The sequence below is a fragment of the Orycteropus afer genome, unplaced genomic scaffold, assembly GCF_000298275.1.
Source record: "Orycteropus afer afer isolate SDZICR_OR568_19922 unplaced genomic scaffold, OryAfe1.0 scaffold00006, whole genome shotgun sequence".
Classification (NCBI taxonomy): domain Eukaryota; kingdom Metazoa; phylum Chordata; class Mammalia; order Tubulidentata; family Orycteropodidae; genus Orycteropus; species Orycteropus afer.
Window position 1 is genome coordinate 19350534 of NW_006921593.1, and position 21963 is coordinate 19372496.

At 60.7% G+C, this 21963-nt stretch overlaps 1 protein-coding gene across 1 annotated transcript in view; it reads left to right on the forward strand.

Annotated features, from left to right (window-relative positions):
- The window catches only part of KIF1A (kinesin family member 1A), a 64891-nt gene that overhangs the window by 6120 nt on the left and 36808 nt on the right, over window positions 1-21963 (forward strand). Inside the window, exons 2-19 of the mRNA XM_042781293.1 lie at window positions 3290-3366; window positions 3450-3629; window positions 4225-4290; window positions 4698-4876; window positions 5146-5257; window positions 6004-6081; window positions 6636-6701; window positions 7424-7441; window positions 9900-9975; window positions 12263-12341; window positions 13247-13389; window positions 14199-14225; window positions 15454-15635; window positions 16783-16862; window positions 17445-17520; window positions 19115-19194; window positions 19592-19698; window positions 20715-20798. Coding sequence (XP_042637227.1) covers window positions 3290-3366; window positions 3450-3629; window positions 4225-4290; window positions 4698-4876; window positions 5146-5257; window positions 6004-6081; window positions 6636-6701; window positions 7424-7441; window positions 9900-9975; window positions 12263-12341; window positions 13247-13389; window positions 14199-14225; window positions 15454-15635; window positions 16783-16862; window positions 17445-17520; window positions 19115-19194; window positions 19592-19698; window positions 20715-20798 — 1710 coding nt within the window. The remainder of the gene's footprint in view (window positions 1-3289; window positions 3367-3449; window positions 3630-4224; window positions 4291-4697; window positions 4877-5145; window positions 5258-6003; window positions 6082-6635; window positions 6702-7423; window positions 7442-9899; window positions 9976-12262; window positions 12342-13246; window positions 13390-14198; window positions 14226-15453; window positions 15636-16782; window positions 16863-17444; window positions 17521-19114; window positions 19195-19591; window positions 19699-20714; window positions 20799-21963) is intronic.

Consider the following 21963-nt stretch of genomic DNA (forward strand, 5'->3'; position numbering starts at 1 on the left):
TTGGGGTACAGAACCCGCTAGCAGAGCTGGCACAGGAGGTCGGGGTATAGAACCCGCTAGCAGAGCTGGCGCAGGTCTGGGTAGAGCAGTCACTGGCCCACGCTCTTTCCCCTTTTGTCCTGATGCCCTTACCTTACAAAGGACAGAGAGAAAGAAAGTTCTCATCTTCCCCGACGACCCCCAGTCACTTCTCTGAAGGCCCTTCAGGTGGCTGGTAACGTGATCCCATTGGTTCCACCTGAGAGTCATGTCCAACACAAGCCCCCTGAAGTAATTCCAGGCTAGCCCAGGACGAAGGCCTGGGGAGTCGGGGTCCCCTGGCCTGTGCTCTGGACTTGCCCCCTGGAGACCTTTGCACCCCCATTTACATAGCAGTTGGAGGTGAGGGTGCAGATACTCCCAGAGCCCAGGCTCTGATTCCAAGTGATTGCTGAGCCCTTTAGAAAGCCACATGGGAGGCCTGGGAACAGGGTGGCCTTTAGTTCCTGCCCATGTTGTACATATGGGAATGCTGGGCTCAGAGAAGGGGTGGAAGGTAGGCCGGGCCTCAACCCCAGGCCTTGACCTCCATTCCAGGCTTACTTGCAGCCCTGCAGCTGCTCAGGGAGAGCCTGTCTCTGCTCCACTGGGAAGATAGCGCCCGTGGAGGCGAAGGGTCCCAGACAAAACTGCTGGCTGCTGTGTCCAGCAGGGCGCTGGCCCACACTGAACCTCACCTTCCTGCCTCTAGCCCTTCTCCTGGCTCCTGTGTGTGCTCAGGGGCCCATGAGTGAAGAATAAACAAGTGTTGAGTTTACTGTTCCTCGAACCCCAGTGAATTCCAAGTGTTTCTTACAACTGTCCGGAGCCCATGATCCTGTACGCTTTGGGCAGCTCTCCAAACAACAACCCCTCCCCCGCAAAAAAAAGAATAGAAAAAAAAAAACAGCGTCCATTTGCCAATTTCTGTGGTGTAAATACTCCACTGTCATTCACGGACAATTTCTAGCAACAGCCGCTCAGGAAACTCGGCATCTGGGAGGAACCAGCTGGCACGTCACAGTCACGGTGCCCGAGGCCAACGACATTCAGACTCTTAGGAACGGCTTCCATTCTGCCACTTTCCCTCCTTCCTCTGCCCACTTAAGAGTGGACAAACCTGCCTTGGAAGAAGTGCAGCCGGGACACTGCTGAGAAGCGAGGATGGCCAGACTTCATCTCACCTACTTTGGTCATGTTGTCAGAAGGGACCATTCCCTGGAGAAGGATGTCATGCTTGGTAAAGTGGAGGGTCCACAAAGAAGGGGAAGGCCTTCAATGAGATGGACCGACACGGTGGCTGCAACGATGGGCTCAGGTATAGCAGGGATTGTGAGGCTGGCGCAGGACCGGGCAGTGTGTCGTTCTGTTGTACACGGGGTCACTGAGTCAGAGCTGACTCGATGGCACCTAACAACCACCACCCCAGCCTTCACTCCTTCATCCTCTCTGCGGGCGCTGGCCCTCTCGGTCCCCTGGGAAGAGCCCTGGGAAGCTTTGTCCTGGTGCCGGGAGGGTCCAGGAGGCCCAGCTCCTGAGGGCGCCGGGACATGGAATAAGGAGTCATGAGCTGGCCACAGCACCCCACGCACCAGGACCAGGGGCCCATTTCTCTCTCCTCACGTTTCATACCCGCACCTGGAGAGACCCTTGAGGCCCTGGCAGGGAAGCCCTGCCTTTGGGGAACTCTGTTGTCTCCTGGGGGTCAGGCTGGGGACACAGGGCTGCAGTGGGCCACAGGCCAGTGGCAGGGGGCTGGGAGGTGTCTGAAGAAAGCAAACCTGGAGGACTTTGCTTCCCGTCCTGCTGTGTGACTTGGAGAGAGGACGTCCATCTCTGGGCTCGGGCCCATCAATAATGGAAGCTGGTGTTTCCCTTCCACACCACAGGACACGAAGGGGAGAGAGGTCAAGTCCAAGGTGGGAGCGAGGGGGGTGGGAGAACCCAAGGGCTGGGCGCTTCTCTGATGGCTGACGTGGCCACGGACCCATTCACCACTCTGGTGACCTTCTGTGGCAGCCCTATCCCTCACTGTCAGCTGTCTCGCATCACCTGTCTGTCCTGGGGAGCCCACCTTAGGGAGCTCCCTGACCATGTGTGGTGCATGCCAAGTGCCCTCAGCAATAGGATCACTGCTGGAGGCCACGTGGGGTGCAGGTGGGGCTCTGGGAGCTGGCCTGTGGGAGACCCTGGCCTGCCATGCAGTGAGGTGTGCAGAGGTGACATTGAGGTGAGCAGTGCTCTGTGGCTCCGGCAGCTCCAGACGTGAGAAGGGGTACAACTGTGGTCTCCATGGTGAGCCACGCTGGAGTCCTGGTGGCCGGGCCTCTGGGAGCCATTACCCAGATCCCAGTAGGAGTTTGAGACCAGGCCACCCGCTCTTCGCCTCTGCTCCCAGACATGACATGGGCAATGTTCCCTCTGTGCCTTGTGGTGGCCAGTCACCTGCCTCCTACTGTCCCCATACCACAACTAGTTCCAAGGGTGCAGCCGTGGGGACACCTGACCTGGTCCTGTCCTGGGGAGGGGGCTTCCGGGTACCTGGAATGGGCTTGCAGCTTGGTGGGCTGTTGGCCAGGGACAGACACTGTGGTGTCAGTCGGGTTTGTCTGACCTCAGAGAGACTTGTGCAGAAGGACATGGAAAACTGTCCCATGGCCAAACCTAGAACAGACCTAGTCCCCCCACAGGGACTGAGTGAGGTGAGTGGTGTCTTGAGAGGGGCACAGCTGGCACCCCACCCCTGCAGACCTGACACGTGGCACACACCCAGAGCATGGACTCACGTGGGGCCTCCCGGTGCTGTGGGGCTTGTGCGTGCAGAGCAGCTGGGGCCTGGGGAGACGGGAGGATGTGGGCCTGCCCCACTGCAGGAGACAGCCACTCGGCTTCCCTCGGGGGCTGCAGGCTGCCACAGGTGTTAGCAGCAGTGGGCTGCATCTCAGAGAGGGACCAGCGGCTCATCTGTCTGCAGATGGGTTCTCCCTAGCCAGGCTGTGTCCCCTGAGGGCCTGTGGACCCCTTGCCTGCTCTGGGGGTGCAGACTCTTGGACTGGGCTGTCCACCGTGGGCTCTGTCATTAGGGAGCCTCTCCTCATTTCTCCCTCCTCATGTTTCACACCTGCACCAGGAGAGACCTGCGAGGCCCTGCCTCTGGGGAACTCTGTTGTCTCCTGGGGTCAGGCTGGGGACGAGGGGCCGCAGTGACTATGAGTGAGAATCGACTCGATGGCAAGGTGTTACTCTCTAACCTTGAGCCTCCTCCCCACAGCCATCGTCAACCCCAAGCAGCCCAAGGAGACGCCCAAAAGCTTCAGCTTTGACTACTCCTACTGGTCCCACACCTCGGTGAGCCAGTGGGGATGTGGGGGGCCATGGGGCCGGGCCCTCCTGGCTGCCGGCCTCTAACTGCCGCCCTCCCCGTCCCCCAGCCCGAAGACATCAACTACGCCTCCCAGAAGCAGGTGTACCGAGATATCGGCGAGGAGATGCTGCAGCACGCCTTCGAGGGCTACAACGTCTGCATCTTTGCCTACGGGCAGACGGGCGCCGGCAAGTCCTACACCATGATGGGCAAGCAGGAGAAGGACCAGCAGGGCATCATCCCACAGGCACGAGCCCAGGGCACACGCGGGGGCCGGGCTGGGGGCACACACACGGAGCAGGCGGCTCAGGGTCGGGGACACACAGGCAGGAGGCTGGGACAGCTGGGGGCATACCTGAGGGCTGGGAAACCTTGCTGGATACCCCCCAGAGCAGCCTGGGAGAGACTCGGGGCCCCCTCCCCGCCATGCCCGGTGGGGAGGTAAACTGGGCGGAGGGTCGGGACTGGCTTTGAGGGTTGACGACCTGGATCCTGGGATGGAGAGGTGAGGGACCCTGGACAGAGTGTCCTCTCCACCCACGTCCATCTGTGGTCCCAGCTGGTCATGGCTTTGCATGGTCAGGGAGGAGGAGAGGAGTGCCGAGCCTGCTCCTGTCTGTGGGATGGACGGGCCCAACCTGCACAGATGAGGCCTGGCCCTGGGGAGGGGGAGTGGCAGTGTGATCCCCAGGAAGGGATCGAGTCTCAGATTCTCTGCCAAGGCCTCATCAGTGCCTTGGTGATGGAAGTGCCCAGAGCATGGCAGAGACGTGGCTCTGGGGCCCCTGATGCCCCCAGCCTCACGTGTCCCTCCTTCCTCACTGTTCCCGTCACTGGTGTAGCTCTGTGAAGACCTTTTCTCCCGGATCAACGACACCACCAATGACAACATGTCCTACTCCGTGGAGGTGCGTCCCTCCTGCCCCCTTCCTTGGGATGGCTGGGCCAAGTCTGGTCTGGGATAGTTTCTAGGGACAGTGGCCTGGCCCCTTAGCTGGTCAGTCACTGGCCACACGACACCATGGGCCAGTGTGTCTGCAAGGCACAGGTGGGAGTGGAAGACAGGGCGCTGGGACAGTAGCCCCGACATCTCGACTGTAAGGCCCGGGCTGGCTGCACCAAGGGGCCTCTGGGCGTGACCAGATTTGTCCTGAGCCTTTGTCGAATCCCCAGGGTGGCTGTGGGGGGTAGGGGGTGGGTAGGCTGTGGTGGACCCTCCTTTCATGGCCCCAGGGGTTGCTGTGGCCCTGGCTCCTTCGAGGGAGGGTCTGGAGTCCGCCATGGGGGCACTGATGGTGGTCCCTCTGGGCTGTAGGTCAGCTACATGGAGATTTACTGTGAGCGTGTCCGTGACCTCCTGAATCCCAAGAACAAGGGGAACCTCCGGGTGAGAGAGCACCCGCTCCTGGGGCCCTACGTGGAGGACCTTTCCAAGCTGGCCGTCACCTCCTACAATGACATCCAGGACCTCATGGACTCGGGGAATAAGGCCAGGTCTGTACAGGGTGATGTGTGGACCACCCTATCCTCATGAGACCCTCTTAGAGGAGGACCTGCTCTCCAGCCTGCCCCCAGTTGCAGCCCTGGGGCAGGTGCCCCCTGCTCTCACCTGTAAGGGGCAGTGCCCTCTGCAGTTGCTCCCCCGGTTGAGGGTACACGCTGGGGCAGCCCGGAGCTAGGGGAAGGCCTGAGAACCAACCAGGGCATTCTGTCCCCTCACCTGCCTGGGGGTTGGGGGTGACATCCTGTCCTGCTGTCCCCAGGACCGTGGCAGCCACGAACATGAACGAGACCAGCAGCCGTTCTCACGCTGTCTTCAACATCATCTTCACCCAGAAGCGCCATGATGCAGAGACTAACATCACCACCGAGAAGGTGGGTGGCTTGGTCAGGGCACCAGGCCTTTGAGGCCCTTGTCTTGGCATCCAGGGCCTGGTGGGGAAAGGCTCAGGCCGCAGACAGGATCCACCTCTGCCTGCTGCTGGCTATGGTCCTATGCAGACTTGGGGCCCCACTGAGGTCCACCCCCAGCTACCTACTCGGCCCCCCATGCTGTCTGCAGGCCAGCAGGCGGACCCCCCAGGTGCCCAGATAGGGGTAGGCAGAGGCAGGGGGTCCTGGTGCAGTTTGGGGGTCCCAAAGGAGAGGCCATGAGGACATCCTTCCCAGCTGGCCCCTGCAGAAATGTCACTCAGCCTGCTGCCTGTGGTGGGTTTCTCCTGGGCCCTGTCTTTCTGGAGGGGTGAGGTGGGGGGCAGAGGGTGACCCTGGGGACAGGGCATTCTGTGGCTACCCTGCCTTCACTCTCGGAGGCCCTGCTCCCCCAATGCCACCCTGCGCAGGCCTTCTCTGGGCACCGCAGGGCAGTTGTGTGCTCCAGACGGTGCCCCAGATCCCCTCAAGCCTGGGGGTGCAGGCCAACACTCGGGCCCTGCCGAACCCGGTCTGCCTGGCTGCTGTTCCTGATCCGCCGTTGACGTGGGAGGGGAGGGGGTCTGTGACCTCCGTGAGAGCTGCTTGCCCCGTGTCTGGCCCGAGTACAGCTGCCCATGGTGACAGTGACAGCCTCAGGCCCTTGGCCATGCTGGCCCCTTAGGCCGTTGTGTGCCCCTCCTTCGCAGGTGAGCAAGATCAGCCTGGTGGACCTGGCAGGCAGTGAGCGGGCTGACTCCACTGGGGCCAAGGGCACACGCCTCAAGGTAGGGCCCCTGGGCTGGCCCTCCAGCCAGTCCCGGCCCCTGCACTGGGTCAGAGGGCAAGGGGTGGGTCTCCAGCAGCCAGGGAAGGACAGAGACCCTGGGACCACAGCACCTCCAGGGGTCTCACAGCTCCTTGCGTCCTCTGGGGTATTGACACAGGCTGCTGCTGAGGCAGCTGCAAGGCTGGACACAAGCTAGCTGTCCAACTCCCCAAGTGGACGCCTTCTGGTCAAAACAGTCCTGATGCCAGGAAGGAGAATCTTCATTTACTGAGGACTACCTGGTCCCCATGACCCAATGGAAGGATCTCTGGAAGTCATCCCAGATGGGGGTGGCACAGGCATGTGTGAGGCATCCCTAGAACTCTGGTGGAGAAATGCTAATTAACTGCCTTGCCGACTGGGCTTTCTGCCTGGCTCCTGTGGCCCTGGTGGCCCTGGGGTCAGCAGCCAGGGCCCGTGGCCATGGCCCCTCAGCAAACAGATCAGGCCCCGGGCTCACGTAGGAGCAAGTGGCTCCTGAGCTTCCTGACACCGACTGTCTTCTGTGCACAGGAGGGAGCCAACATCAACAAGTCCCTGACCACGCTGGGGAAGGTCATCTCTGCTCTGGCCGAGATGGTGAGCTGGCTCTGGGCTTCTAGGACCAACTGAGGGGTGGGACTGTGGAGACACCTCTCCTCCTGCCCTCCACAGAGGCGGGGAGCCTGCCACATCAGGGACCAGGCCTGTCTCTGGGAAGATGGCCCACCAGAAATGAGGGGTCATGAAACCAGAGATGGAGTGGTGATCCTTGTCACACCCTGAGCCTCCATTTCCCTGCCTGTGAAATGGGGCAGGCCTGCACTGCCACTTGACTCACAGGTCTCTTCTGAGGGCCACCACTGGCATGGGGAGGGTTCTGCTGATGTCCTTCTGGGAAGGCAAGGTCAGCATCTGACGTTCATTGGCCCAAGCCAGGCTGACCTCCTGGGGGAGCCCACAGCTCTTGGAGGTAAGGGACTAGGTTTGCCAGGCCCTGTGGGGCAGGCAGCACTGTTTGCTCTCCAGGATGCCCAGGTCTCAGGCTAGGAAAGGCTAGCGAGCAGAAGACCACCCTACTCCAAAATTGTCGTGGGTGAGGAAGTAAGGGCCACCAGGTGACAGTGGCCCAGTGGTCACACTACTCCTTGGCCTGTCTGTCAAAACCAGTTCAAGGCAGGGACCATGGCCGGGCAGTGGAGATCGATTCCCTGCTTGCCTCGGTCCTTGGCCTGCACCTTTGTCCTCTGGAACCCATCCTTCTCCTTCTGGGGCCCTGGCCTCACTACAGGCTCTCAGACTCGCTGTCTTTTCTCTTTCAGGACTCTGGGCCCAACAAGGTAAGCAGCTCTCTTCATGCCCTGGGGAGCAGGGTTCACTCCCTGCAGGGGAGGGCCCTGGAGCAGTGTGCCCCCGACCCCGGCTCTCCTGTGATGGTCTTGGCAGCATGTTTCACCTCTTCACCAGCTCACTTACCTCACTGAGCCTGACTCTGAACCAGGCGCTGTGCTGTAGCGGTGAACAAAGAGACATTATGGGGCCACAGAATGATGGGGGAGACATATAATGAACAACAAAATGACAAATAAAATGTAATTGTGAATTGAGGTGAACTCCACAAAGGAAGGAAACCTGCAAGAGAGATGGTGTTTAGTTTGTGTGGGCAGGACAGTTTCTCAGGCAAAGACTGAGGGGTGAGGAGGAGCCAGGTAGGCAGGGAGACAAGCCCCTCTACCATGTAGGTGAAAGGGCCTATGTGAGGAACTCTTCAGAGCTATGTGAAGACCATGTGAGGAACTGTGAGGATCTGGGAGAGAGCTGTGTGAGGAACCGAAGAACTGTGAGGGGAACTGTATGAGGAGCTGTGTGGGGAAATGTGTGAAGACCATGTGGGGAACTGTGTGAGGATCTGGGGGAGAGCTACATGAGGAACCAAAGAACTGTATCAGGAACTGTGTGTGGAGCTGTGTGGGGAAATGTGTGAAGACCATGTGAGGAACTGTGAAGATCTGGGTTAGAGCTGTGTGAGGAACTGAAGAACTGTGAGGGGAACTGTATAAGGAGCTGTGTGGGGGAGGTGTGTGAAGACCATGTGAGGAACTGTGAGGATCTGGGAGAGAGCTGTGTGAGGAACCGAAGAACTGTGAGAGGAGCTGTGTGGGGAACTGGGAAGACCATGTGAGGAACTCTTTAGAAATGTGTGAAGACCATGTGAGGAACTGTGTGAGGATCTGGGGGAGAACAGCGTGAGGAACTGAAGAACTGTGAGGGGAACTGTATGAGGAACGAACCCGGTCTGCCTGGCTGCTGTTCCTGATCCGCTGTTGACATGGGAGGGGAGGGGGTCTGTGACCTCCGTGAGAGCTGCTTGCCCCGTGTCTGGCCCGAGTACAGCTGCCCATGGTGACAGTGACAGCCTCAGGCCCTTGGCCATGCTGGCCCCTTAGGCCGTTGTGTGCCCCTCCTTCGCAGGTGAGCAAGATCAGCCTGGTGGACCTGGCAGGCAGTGAGCGGGCTGACTCCAGGAGTCTAAACCCCAGGGTGCCACCTGCAGACGCCTCCACTCCAGACCAGAAACAAGGGCTTGCTAACACTTCCCTCAGGTTCCTCCTGCCTCCATCCCGGCTGCATGTATCCGACAGCCTGGGTACACTTACATCCTGAGGGTGCACTTACCTCCTGAGGGTGCAGGAGCTGTGTGGGGAACTGTGTGAGGATCTGGGGGAGAGCTATGTGAGGAACCAAAGAACTGTGAGGGGAACTGTGTGAAGAGCTGTGTGGGAAACTAAAAAATCGTGGGGAACTGTGTGTGGAAATGTGTGAGAACTGTGAGGAACTGCATGAAGACGGAATAGTGTGAGGAATTGTGGGAAGCTGCACGGGGAAGTGCAGGAGGAACTGTGTGTGGAACTCTGAGAGGAATTGTGTGAAGAACTGCACAGGACTTGTGTGAGGGACTGCATGAAGAACGTCATAAGGAGCTGTGTGTGGATCTGTATGAAGACCACAGTGGCACACTGTGGAAAGGTGAGAGCAACAGTGTCAAGAACTGTGTGGAAAACTGAGGAGCTGTGTGGGGAACCATCTAAGGAACTTCGTGAGAGATTCTGAAATAGTGTAAGAAATTGAATGAGGAACTGTGAGAAACTGTTGAAGGAACTGTGCAGGAAACCACGGAAGTAACTGTAGGAACTGTCTGAGGGAACTTTTTGGGACTGTGAGAGGAACTGTATGAAGAACTGGTGAGGGATTGCGAAGAACTGTGAAGACTTGTATGACGTGTGTGTGAGGATGTGTGGGCTACATGTGTGAGGGAAGGCAAATTCTGTGTGCACAGGGGGAGGTAAGCTTGGTGGATGGCTGGTGGAGGCTATGGAGCCCGGAATGCCACATTCAGTGATGGGGTGTAGGAGAAAGGGCTATGGCCTCAGATTGGTCTTTCTGACAGAGTAGTGGATAGGCAGTGGTGTCAGCACTTCTGGGCGCAAGTTGGCCGTGTGTCCCAGACATGCAGCCGGGATGGAGGCAGGAGGAGCCTGAGGGAAGTGTTAGCAAGCTCTTGGTTCTGGTCTGGAGTGGAGGCGTCTGCAGGTGGCACCCTGGGGTTTAGGCAGAGAGAGGCCTTGGACAGCCTGGGTACACTTACCTCCTGAGGGTGCACTTACCTCCTGAGGGTGTGCCCAGGCCCCAGCATTTGGCTTTGGGGGGCTGTGCAGGCAGACCTTGGTGTTTCCCTCCCTCCTTCTCTCCACCCTTCAGGGGCTAAGGGTTGACCCCTTGAATGTTCCTTCCGCACAGAACAAGAAAAAGAAGAAGACAGACTTCATCCCATACCGGGATTCCGTGCTGACTTGGCTTCTCCGGGAAAACCTGGGTGAGCATGCAGTGGGGTCACCCACTCCGAGTGGTCACCCACTCCGGGGGGTTGCCCACTAACCTGGGTGAGCGTGCAGCGGGGTCGCCCACTCCAGGGTTCCAACTGTGAGCCCAGGCCAACATCTGCCTCTCCTTTCCACTGGGATGGGATGCCTGACCGAAGGAGGCCTCTCGCCATTTCTGGGCCAAGGCCCAAAGGTGAGCCTGGAAGGTACGGTCAGCTGTGTCCGCCCTTGCAGAGGGCCTGGGTGCAGCCAGCAATAGGTTAAGGGGAGCTCCTACAGGAACCAGGATGGCCCCACAGGTTCCAGAGAACGCCTCCACCGAAGCCAGAGCTCCTGGTTCAGGTCAGCTGTGAGACCCTACCAAGTCCCTACCCCTCTGGGCCTTGGTTTCCCCAAGTGTAACAGGGGGCCTAGGACTACATGGTTCTGGGGAGCACTGCTTGGTGGCTGTGTTTTGAGGGACTGTCACGACCTTCTCCCACCTGAATTCTGAGCCAGTGAGAAAGAGGTGAGGAGGGGCTAGTCTAGCCCATGGAGGCTGAAATCCTTTTTCCCCACAAAATGACCTTGGGGTGCTCCCCAGTGTAACCACTGTTGGGTAGGCTGAGGCCCGTAAGGTAAACTGAAATTGGGCTGACTGGAGAGCATAGACAACCAGGGTCCCCTGCCCTTCCTGGGCTGCATGGCTGAGGCATGTGGAGCCCCGGCTGGCTGGCCCTGCACCCCAGAACCAGCCAGAGGCCTCTCAGCCCCTACACAGCTCAGACTCCCAGCCCTGGCCAGCATTAAGTGGTAGAGGAGGGTGCAGACAGCAGCCCCTGGGGGCTGACCTCACGAGTGAGGACAGGAGTGTCACAGCAATGTGTGTCCCTTCATCTGAAGAGCCAGGAGAGAGGCCTCTCCCACAAGGCACCCCAGGTTGATCCTGTGGGGCTTGAAGGAGTCCCCAGAGTGGGAGCAGGAGAGCCCCTCCACTCTCTTTGGGACCTGTCTTAGTGCTGCTGTAACAGAAATACCGCAGATGAGCGGCTTTGAGGAACATAAATTTAGTTTCTCACAGTTTAGGGGGCTCAAAGTCCACATTCAGGGTGCCAGCTCTGAGGGAAAAGCCTTGTCTCAGCTCCTCCCGTGTTCTTCTTGGTGTTCTGTCTTCCCCCATCTCTGGTCTTCATGTCTCAAAGGTGATTGGGTTAAGACGCACTGGACACTGATATGGCCTCACTGACATGACAAAGGAGACCCTGTTTCCGAATGGGGTTCCATCCACAGATCTGGGGCTTAAGATTTATACACACATTGGTGGGGGACCCAGTTCAATCCATCACAGGCCCTTCACACCATCACCTCTCAGTCCATGGAGACTGGGCAGTCCACCGGACACAAGCTCCTGAGATCAGGCAGGTGAGGCAAGTGTCAAGACAGGGCAGGGTTCTGAGGGTATGGCCGGGGGGGGGGGCAGTGGGCAGGTCTCAGAACTTCGAGGCAGCTGCTGCTGGGAGGACCGAATACCCGGTGTTTACTCTGTTAGGGCCCCACAAATGACCTGGTGATGGTACAAAATTAGAATGGTCCATTTCCTCACCCAGAGAATTACTTGATGCTGGGCCCAGGCCACTCTGGGCTAGGAATCTCATGTTTAATATTGAGAAAAAAAGTTCAAAGACAATGACAAAATGTGTGAAAAAATTATCAGATACCAACTGTCTTCATCTTGGGGTAGATGCCATGAGACTCTACAACTTTCCTCTTTTTATGTGGAAGGGGAGACTGGTTCTTGTAAAATGGCCTCAAATATAGGAAGAGGATGGAGTGAGAGAGAGATCATGGAGGGGCTGGTGCAGTGAGGAAGTGTGGTCAAGGGGGCTGGCCTGGTGCAGGGATGGGGGATGGCCAAGGGGGCCAGGCCTGGAGCAATGAGGTCACGGTGCCCAAGGAGGCCAGGCCTGGTGCACTGAGGAAGGGTGACCAAGGAGGCCAGGCTAGTGCAGTGATGGAGGGTGGCCAAGGGGACCAGGCTGGGTACAGTGATGGAGAGGTGACCGAGGAGGCCAGGCCTGGTGCACTGACGAAGGGTGGCCAAGGAGGCCGGGCCTGGTGCCGTGATGGAGGAGTGACCGCAGAGGCCAGAGACCTCTCCCCGCTTGTGTGCACTCACCACAGTGCAGCTGGGGAGGGCGGACTCCCTTGGCTATTTGTGGATGACCATGTGGCTGTTCTTGGAGAGGACACGACAGTGGGGCTGGAGCCTCCAGTGGGCGTGAGCTGGTTTTCTTCCCCTAGGTGGTAACTCAAGGACAGCAATGGTGGCAGCCCTGAGCCCCGCAGACATCAACTATGACGAGACCCTTAGCACACTCAGGTGGGTTCCCTTGGGTGGGAGAGGGGTGGGAATGGCTCCCTCTGTGCCCAGTTTGGGAACACCAGTGAGAAAGGGGGTGCCTCTTAAGAGAGATTTCTCCTTTAACTCTGAGGCTCAAAGTGACTGCTCTGGGGCTTCTGGCACTTCATGTCCTTTATTCTGTTCCCTCCACCTTATGGGGTGCACTTTGGGGCTGCAGGTGGCAGAGGGTTCCATGGCATCAAGCTGGCCAGCTCTGTTTGCTGGGTTAAGCCATTTGCACACTTGTCAACCATGAGAGACACTAAGGGTTTTTAATTAGCAAGGGGCCTGTGCTTGATAAGATCCCTCTGGCTGTAGGGTGGGCGTCCTGAGCAGGCAACCTGGGGCCTCCAGCCCTGCAAGAGGCTGCTTGGTTATCAGAGTCCCGTGGCCTCTTCTCCTTGTGCACAACCAGTAGTAAGAAATGAAAGGATGTATGTCTCATATAGGTACATGTCCTTATTCATAGCATATCCAGGGATATTTGCATATACGCGGTATGGGTACAGCATACGGACATGTACAGTTTCTTATTCTGTTCTTCATGCCTCCTTGTGGTTGCACTTGGTCTCTCCTCTCTGGGACCACAGGCCAGATGCTGAAACCTTCAGCATGAGGAGAGGACACCACTCTGTCCCTTCCCTGGGCCTCAATTTCCCTATGTGGGGCCTGGTGACCCCACCTGCAGGTCTCTTCTAGCCAGTGGCCCAGTGGCTGCCCAGTGACTTGCAGTGGGGATGACTACTTGCTCTGTGTCAGGCTGTGCCAAAGCCTCTGAGGCCCCCCACCTAGCTGGGTCTGCCCAAGTGGGGCTCTGGGTGCCCCTGGCCCTGCTGGGCATGAGTCTGCCCCAGGCACAGCCCACACCTGCCTTTGCTGCCCAGGTATGCTGACCGGGCCAAGCAGATCCGTTGCAATGCCATCATCAACGAGGACCCCAACAACAAGCTAATCCGCGAGCTGAAGGATGAAGTGACCCGGCTGCGGGACCTGCTATACGCCCAGGGCCTCGGTGACATCACAGACAGTGAGTGTCTGCCCCGGCAGGGCAGGGCAGGGCTGTGGGCCTTAGGCTAGGGGGCTGCGGGACCTGCTATATGCCCAGGGCCTCGGTGACATCACAGACAGTGAGTGTCTGCCCCGGCAGGGCAGGGCAGGGCTGTGGGCCTTAGGCTAGGGGGCTGTGGGACCTGCTATATGCCCAGGGTCTTGGTGACATCACAGACAGTGAGTGTCTGCCCCGGCAGGGCAGGGCAGGGCTGTGGGCCTTAGGCTAGGGGGCTGTGGGACCTCCTATACACTCAGGGTCTCAGTGACATTGCCACAGTGAGTGTCTGCCTGGTCCAGGCAGGGCAGTGAGCTCAGACTCAGAGCTCACTCAAACTCAGACCGGCTGTATATCCATGGTCAAGGTCACATCATGGACACCCGAGTTGGGCCTCAGAGCTCAGGGCCCCCTTCCTGGGACTACTGTCACAGGCTGCAGCCCTCACAGCACCTTCTGGCCCAACCCCAGTCCCTGCTCTGTGCCCCTGGGAAACACCACCTCTGGGTGGGAGGCTGGGGCATGGATCCAGGCCTTGGCCTGGATAGAACCACCTGGTCTTGGTTTTGTGCTGGCCCATGCCAGCCACAAAGTTTTCCTAGAAGCCATTCCCTCAGGCCGGGGTGCTAGGCTGCAGTGGTCTCTATGTCGCTGCACTGAAGACCCCCACCACCCTGAGACCTCCAGCCCTGCCCCTGGCTGCCTGGTCTGCAATGGAGATGGTGGGGGCCCTGGAGACAAACTTGCTCTTCTGTTTCTGTCTTTCCTTTCCCCACGCTCTCCCGCCTTAGCCAACACTGTGCCTGGAGGACCCAAATGTGTGTATTCCCCTTGCTGCCCGCGCTCTGCTTGGTCCAGCCCCGTCAGGCACAGGGCGGCACAGCTGCACCTGGCCCAGGAGGCGGGGCGGCTTCTGCCCTCCCTCTTGGAGCAGGAGGTCTGAGGCCTGCTCTGCTTTTAGGGTACCCTGGTAGATGGGACCTCCCCTAATTTGTGAGCCCCTGGTCAGCCCCCATTTTATATGAAGAACTGAAGCCTACAGAGGCCAAGGTGTAGCACGCCCCTGTGAGACAGCATGTGGCCGAGGCCAGTCTCTCTGACCCCACCTGCACTCACAGAGGCCTGGACACTCACAGTGTCAGTGCCACAGGCAGCCTGGTCTTCCTCCGGCCCCTGGCCCAGTTCCCCCTCGCCCCAAATTTTCTCCGGTTGACCCCTCTGGACCCAAGGCCCGTCCTCCTGGAAATGCTCACCAGGGCTCTGGCACATCCCCTTGCCAGCCTCCCGCTGACCTCAGGCCTGGCTCCAGGCCGAGGACCAGGCTGAGGCCCCCCTCCCTGGGGCTGCAGGCAGCCTCAGTTTCCCTGCCCGTGCCGTCCTGTGTTTGCTGCTGTTCTGCTGTGTGTCTGCTTCATGAGGAGGGGCCCAGGAACCCCAGCCCACTGGGGGTCACAGCCCCCCTTCCAGCCTTGGGGACATTGAACTGTGTCTGGGCTCTAGAGGCTCCCAGTGCCAGAGACCTCAGCCCCTCAGACTTGTGGGTGGAGGAGGGAAGAGAGGCTCCCCCACGGTCTCCAGCTCACCTTCCTCAGGGACGGTCCCTGCACCATCTCCTATGCCTAGCGGGGCTGACGGGCTGGAGGGGGGCATGTGGGAAGAGACACGGGCACCACGGAGGACAAGGGTAGGGGCCAACTGCTGGGAAGTGGCAGTGCAGGTGGTGGCGCAACCACGAGGTCCCAGTGAGGGGCAGGGGACAGGAAAGTGCAAGGTCAGTGGAGGCCCAGGGCACTGTGTGGCCCGGTGTGGGGTCCCCAGGTGTGTACACGGGCAGGCGGCCGGTCCGCGCTGCCTGTAGAGCAGGTGGGAGAAGGCTGGCCTGGGCAAGGAGGTGCGGGGGCCTGGCATGCGCTGTCTGCTGTCCGGGGCTTGGCTGCCCCGCTGCCCCGCCGTCCTGCTGCCTCGCTGCCGCTCTGGCTCTGCCCCTCCCCCACCTTGAGCGTCCCCCGGCTCTTCTTTCCTCCTGTCAGCCCGCCCACCTCACAGACGGGCCCTGCCTCCAGAACGCTCACGTCCCTGACCTTCTCCCCACAGTGACCAACGCACTGGTGGGCATGAGCCCCTCGTCCTCGCTGTCAGCCCTGTCGAGCCGCGCCGCCTCCGTGTCCAGCCTGCACGAGCGCATCCTGTTTGCTCCGGGCAGTGAGGAAGCCATCGAACGGCTGAAGGTGAGGGTGGCTGGGGTCCTGGGGGAGGCAGGGTGGACCCTTCCCCACACAGGGTCAGGTTGGAGTGGCCAGCAGAAGGCCTTTGTGTGGCCACAGGGTCCAGGCAGGACAAAGGGCTGGGACCAGTCCCCAGTTCCAAGGCAGCCTGGTCCTTTCAGGGGTCCCAGGCTAGGGGCCTCCCAGATAGACTGGTGGGCAGAAAGCACCCCATGCTGGTGGGGGCACCAGTAGGGCCCAGCCCTGAGTGTGGGTGCACCCGTGGAGGAGAAGAGACCCCAAGCTTCACCTGGAGGTGATGTCACTGCATGAGGCTCAGGGATCAGGGAGTGCTGAGTGAGCAGGGAGCCGTCCCTGTCCCTGTCCCTGTTCGTTCTCCTTGCCGGCTGTGTCCAGGCACCACCCTGGGATTCTGAGTGTTGAGGAGGGCAGCGGCTTGCCCCATAGCTCTGCACCCCTTCTGGAGTGTTCCATCTGACACTGCACATGCATAGGGCCGCCCAAGCCCTCTGCCCTGTAGTCATTCTCCCTGACTCCCCAGTGGGCATTGTTGCATGAGGGGCTTCATCCATGCACTCTTGCAGCAGGCAGGGGCCCGGGAGGGTCAGCTCGGGCCTGGGAGACTGAGGACTGTGAGGGCAGAGGCTTGAGTCTGGACCCCATGCTGATGTGCGGAATGGGGCTGCTTGTGGCCTTGAGTGTGGCCTTGGACATGGGGATCCACTTGGGCTGTGAGAATCCCATTAGGACGAGGGGGTCTGCTTGAGGTGGGGATCACTTTGGGGATGGGGTCCACTAAGGGCTTCGGGGTGCCTCTGGATGTGGGTGACCTACTTGGGATGTGAGCTCTCACTTGGGTGTGGCGGGTGTGGAGCCCACTTGGGGTGCGGTGCTGGGACAGGAGACATGGAGCGGGTGTCGGGAGGTGCGGGGTCCAGAAATTGTGAAGACGAGGACCCCAGGGTTCTCAGCAGTGGAGGGACAGTGGGCTTGAGAAGCCATGTCTCGGCGTCCCAGATGCCCTCTTCCCTGCCCCCCTGTGGGGCGACTGCTGACCCTGAGCCTCTTTCCGGGCACCTGGTCCCTGGTGCTCTGGGGCCAGACGGGTCGTGGGCTCTCTGCTGACCCCCCATGCCCTCTCGGTCCCCAGGAGACAGAGAAGATTATTGCGGAGCTGAATGAGACGTGGGAGGAGAAGTTGCGGCGCACAGAGGCAATCCGGATGGAGAGGTGGGTTCCGGGGCTCGGGCGGCTGAGGCTGGGGGCTGCCCAGCGGGCTCACAAAAATGGAGGGGAGCGGGCAGCGGGCTCAGGGAAACTGGGGGGAGAGGACAGCGGGCTCAGAGAAACTGGGGGAGCGGGCAGCAAGCTCAGGGAAACTGGGGGTGAGCAGCCAGCGGGCTCACAGAAATTGGGGGGGAGCAGCCAGTGAATTCATGGAAACTGGGGGGGCAGCCAGTGAGCTCCCAGAAACTGGGAGGCAGTGGCCAGTGAGCTCATAGAAACTGGTGGGGCTCCCAGCCCAGGAGCACTGGCACTGGGTGCTGATCTCCAGGGCTGGGCTCCTGGACCGCAGGACCCCGTGTCCCAGCCGTGGGACAAACCCACACCCTATGTCACCGCCAGCCCCCCTGTGGGCAGGGTGTAGACATCTGCCAGTGACTTCAGGAGTGCTTAGGGCTGACTCCCCTGCAGAGTTCATAGGATTCATTCCCCACCCTGCTCTCAGCCCACGACTGTGGGATCCCCTCGCCCACTTGAGCCAGGCAGCGGGGCCTGAGGTGGTTCAGCTGACCCAGCTTCTGTCCCCAGGGAAGCCCTGCTGGCCGAGATGGGTGTAGCCATGAGGGAGGACGGGGGCACCTTGGGCGTGTTCTCTCCGAAAAAGGTAGGGCCAGCCCCTCCACAGCCCCCAGCCCTCCCTGGGGTGCCCACCTGCATGTCCTGGCTTCCTGGGAGGCCACAGGGGTCCTGGGAGTAGAGTGTGGGGTGGGGTGGCCCTGGGGGCTGAAGAGGGTGCCACCTCCTGCCCACAGCCAGACCCCCTCTTTGAAGGAGCCATGTCCCACCCTCCACCTTTGGCCTACCTGTGGCTTTAGCGATCAGATGGTCAGTTAGCTGCCTGAGTGAGCTCAGCCCCTCAAGGTTGGGGGCCTGGGACACCCCTCAGAACCTGGGGCCTGGGCTGCAGACCTGCTAGGGTGAGGACCCTGCACTGCTGGACGGGAGTGGGGACAGGTGTATCCACCACTTCCTGCAGGGACCTCTCCCACCCAGGCCTGGCTCCTGCAATAGACACTCCCTCACTGGGAGGTGGTGGCTTCTAGCTGGAGTCCCCCTCCTCTAATAGAGCAGCACCCCCACCCCCCACAGCTTCACCCAATGCAGTGGCCCAGGCAGGTCCAGCACACCATTCGAGGGGGTCACCTTGGTGATTCTTGGAGCTGAGACCTCCCACACGCATGCACATACACATATAGGTTTGCACACACGTGCACACACATGCATACATGCACATGCCTGCACATGTACATGCATATGCACACACACGTGAGCACACGTCCACACACTCACAGATCAGCCCATGGTCCCAGGAGACTGAGCTCAAAACCAGGAAGGCTCTCTAGGGATGGTCGCCACTGGGGTCCTAGCTCCACCTTCCCCTGCAGAGCTGGGCCTGTGGTCGGCGGTTTGAGGGAAAGGATTTCTGCCTTTGCTGGTGCCTGGTGCCTTCCTGGAGGCTGTGACCATGGAGGCTGTGGGGTTGGAGATCCCCGGGGAGAAGGTCCCAGGGTCCTGCCTGGGAGGAGCCCTATCACCGAGGGCAGCACTCACTGTCAAAGAGCCTCAAAGACACCCCATGACTCCACCGGGGGAGATGGGCCCCTGATGGACACCTGTGGAGACGGCTTCCCCCGTGCCCAGGCCTGCCTTGGGAGCAGGGGGATGTGGAGGGTGGTCTCTGGGGTGTGCCTGGGGGACAGGGCTACTCCCACCCCACCTTGGCAGGTAGCACATGCAGGTGTCACTAAGATGGCCCACATTGGCACCCAGGGGGCTTCTCTGAACCCCACGTGCACAGCCCCATCTGTTCTGCTCCTGGGCAGCAGAGGGGCCCTGAGCCCCTCACCGTTGCCCCCCCCCCCACTGTGGGCTCCCTGTGTCTGGGCACAGCTTGAGGCTGGATGCAGTGGTGGCACTGGGGGCCCCCAGCCCCTCCTTGAGCCCCGAGCACGCCGCTGCCCTGCAGCACAGTGGGAGCTGTCCACCGGGCGGGCCTGGCCTGCTCCCCTCCTCACTGCTGGTACAGGCAGCCAGCCTGCTGGGCAGCTGAAGGGGGGCGCAGAGCCAGGGCATCCTGGCAGAGCCCCGTCCTGCCGGCTTTCCTCCTCATGGCCCATGCCCCCTGTGCAGCAGTCTCTGGAGAGGTAGGGGGCCCCAGCCCCCTCCCCAGGACAGGGCAGCCCTCCTTCTCCTTCCAGACGCCACATCTGGTCAACCTGAATGAGGACCCGCTGATGTCCGAGTGCCTCCTGTACTACATCAAGGACGGGACCACCAGGTGCACGGGGCTGACAGACCCCCCGTCCCACCCACCTGCGAGGGGGCTGACAGAATCTCCCCCCGTCCTGCCCACCCTCCAGGGGGCTGACAGACCCCGTGTCCCACCCACCTGTGCTCCCTTCCTGCAGCCGCCAGGGCCAGGGCCAGGGCCAGGGGCAGCCAGCTCCCACCCCCACCCTACTCTTGCTTCCTATGACCACCAGGGCCGAGGGTGGGGACAGGCAGCTGGCTCCCACCCCTGCACTTGCTTCCTGCAGCCACTCTACGCACAAGCATTTGGCGGTGCACACCCCTGAACCCCCACTGACACGCACCTCAGCGTTCCCCAGGAGAGGCCGATGGGTGGCAGCATGGACGTGCTGAGCCCAGCCAAGGTGACACGTGTCCCCTTGCAGAGTGGGCCGGGAGGATGCAGAGAGACGGCAGGACATCGTCCTGAGTGGCCACTTTATCAAGGAGGAACACTGCATCTTCCGGAGTGACTCCAGGGGGGGCAGCGAAGGTACCCCCGCCCCCCAGCCATCCCTCACTTGCCCCACTGCTGCTGATCTGGCCTGAGGGAGGCTGGGCCATCAGCCCAGGTTCCCTGTTTTGACTCTGGGCACTACGCGTCCCACATCTTACCCTTTGGAGGGAGGCAACAGCTGGGGGTGAAGCCCTACCAGGAAGGGGGAGGGGATGGCTGGCACCCCTCTCACCCAGGGGTCCACCACCCCCTGAGCTCGGTCTCCCTGCAGGCTGCAGGTGGGTGGAGCCCAGGCAGGCTGCCTGTCCCTGCCCTATGCCCACTGCTGCTGGCCAGGAGCTTGGCGACCATGGGGGCTGGTGGGCAGGACCATGTCGGCCATGACAGGGAGCCCCATATCAGAGGACAGAAACTCCGTGCCTTGTTGGCGAGGAGCAGCCACCTCCCTGGCCAAGGGTGTGCTCTTGAGGGCCCTGCTGGCCTTTGGGACGATCCCAGAATGGTGGCCAGGTGCTGCTCCTCTGCCTACAAAGCCTGTGCCCCTCCCTGTGTCGATGGCCTGGGGCCCCAGGGTTCTGGTAAAACAAAGCCAGACCGACTGCCACCAGGTGACCCTCTGGGACACAGTAGGCTTCCAGGGCCACAGGCTTCCTGGACGCTGACTGCCGCATCAAACCCCGACTTGGCGTTTACAGCTCGGCTCTCAGCCACCACACCCAGGGCCGGTGCTGTGGCTCCTTCTCATTGTCATGCCTCTGGCCGTGGCCTTGACAGAGCCCCGGGCCAGTGTCCAGTGCCCAGGCCAGTCCCATGGGTGCCCTGCTGTTTAACTCAGACACACAAGTCTCCCTCTTGGGGGTCACTTCTCCCTCCTCTTTAAGTGGGATACGTCTGGCTGCTCTGAGGAGCAGGGGAGGTGTCTCTGTGATTAGATAGGAAAGAGGCCTCATGAGGTTGTTCCTGGCAGTCAGCCCTGGGCAGGTGTACCTGGCAGGTGGAGGGTGGGTGGACAGCCCCTCACGACCACTTCCAACCCCCCATCTTTTCCACAGCTGTGGTCACCCTGGAGCCCTGTGAGGGTGCAGACACCTACGTCAATGGCAAGAAAGTCACAGAGCCCAGCGTCCTTCGGTCAGGTGTGTGGGCGGGGGGCCCCGTGTCCTTCCGTCAGGTGTGTGGGCGGGGGGGCCCGTGTCCTTCCGTCAGGTGTGTGGGCGGGGGGCCCCGTGTCCTTCCATCAGGTGTGTGGGTGGGGGGGCCCCGTCCTTCCGTCAGGTGTGGCGGGCGGGGCCGGTGTGCAAGCCCCTCCCTGTGGCCCACACCACTGCGTGATGGCCCGTGTGGGCACTGAGGGGTGCACAAGGACTTGAGGAGACTATGCCCCTATGCCAAGTCACCCAGTCTCTGAAGGCCCCTTGTTCTGCCCACCTGCTCCCAGTAGGCACCCAGTAGGCAGCACTGTTCTTCAGGGCTGCGGGGGCCTGGGGTTCAGGCTTGCTGTGGGTGTGGGACTCCCAGTGTGACAGGACACACTTGTTCATTAAAGTCCCTTATTTAGAAAAGTAAAAACTTACAAGGTGGCTCTACCAAGTGACAGTGATGGTGGGGAGCTCTTGACTTGGGCAGAGGATGACTCTTCCCCTAGGCCAGCCTGGGGGAAGGAGAGGGGACGGGAAGGGCTGGGAGTGGACGCTGGCTCCCTGCCCCATCCACCTGCCCAGGAAGGGCTCGGCTTTCAGCTTCTGTGGAGGCCCCCAGGCCTGCCTTTGAGCCGCAGGGAGGCTGTGGAGAAGGAGGGGCCCTGCGAGGCCAATTCAGGGCAAACTGGCCACTGTTGTTCATGGTTGGTCAGCTCCAATCCAGCGTGTGGCTGAGGGGCAGTGCCAGCTCGGACAGCTACTTCCTCTCTCTGCTGGACGTTTGAGGTGGCCCTGCTGTCCGGGGGCTCAGAGGGAGCTTGGGCCATGGGGAGCCTCAGTTTAGAGCTCCCTCTCGGAGCCTGAGCTGGGCTGTGTGCCAGAAGGATGAAGGAGGTGACACGCGGCAGGTGGCTGGTGGGGTGAAAGGGGGACTACAGACACGGGGCCAGCAGGGGCCCAAGAAAGACTGCAGACAGGGCTCAGGTAGATGGAGGGGCGAGTTGGGAGGTGCGTCCAGGTCCAGGTGGGGGTGGCCTGGCCAAGGAGGGGCAGGTGAAGGGTTACAAGCCGAGAACAGGTATCAGTGCCCCTGCTTCTGGCTTGAGCACCGGACAGCTGCCGCAGGGCCCTTGGGTGGGAGAGGCTGCAGGCTGCTCTTTCC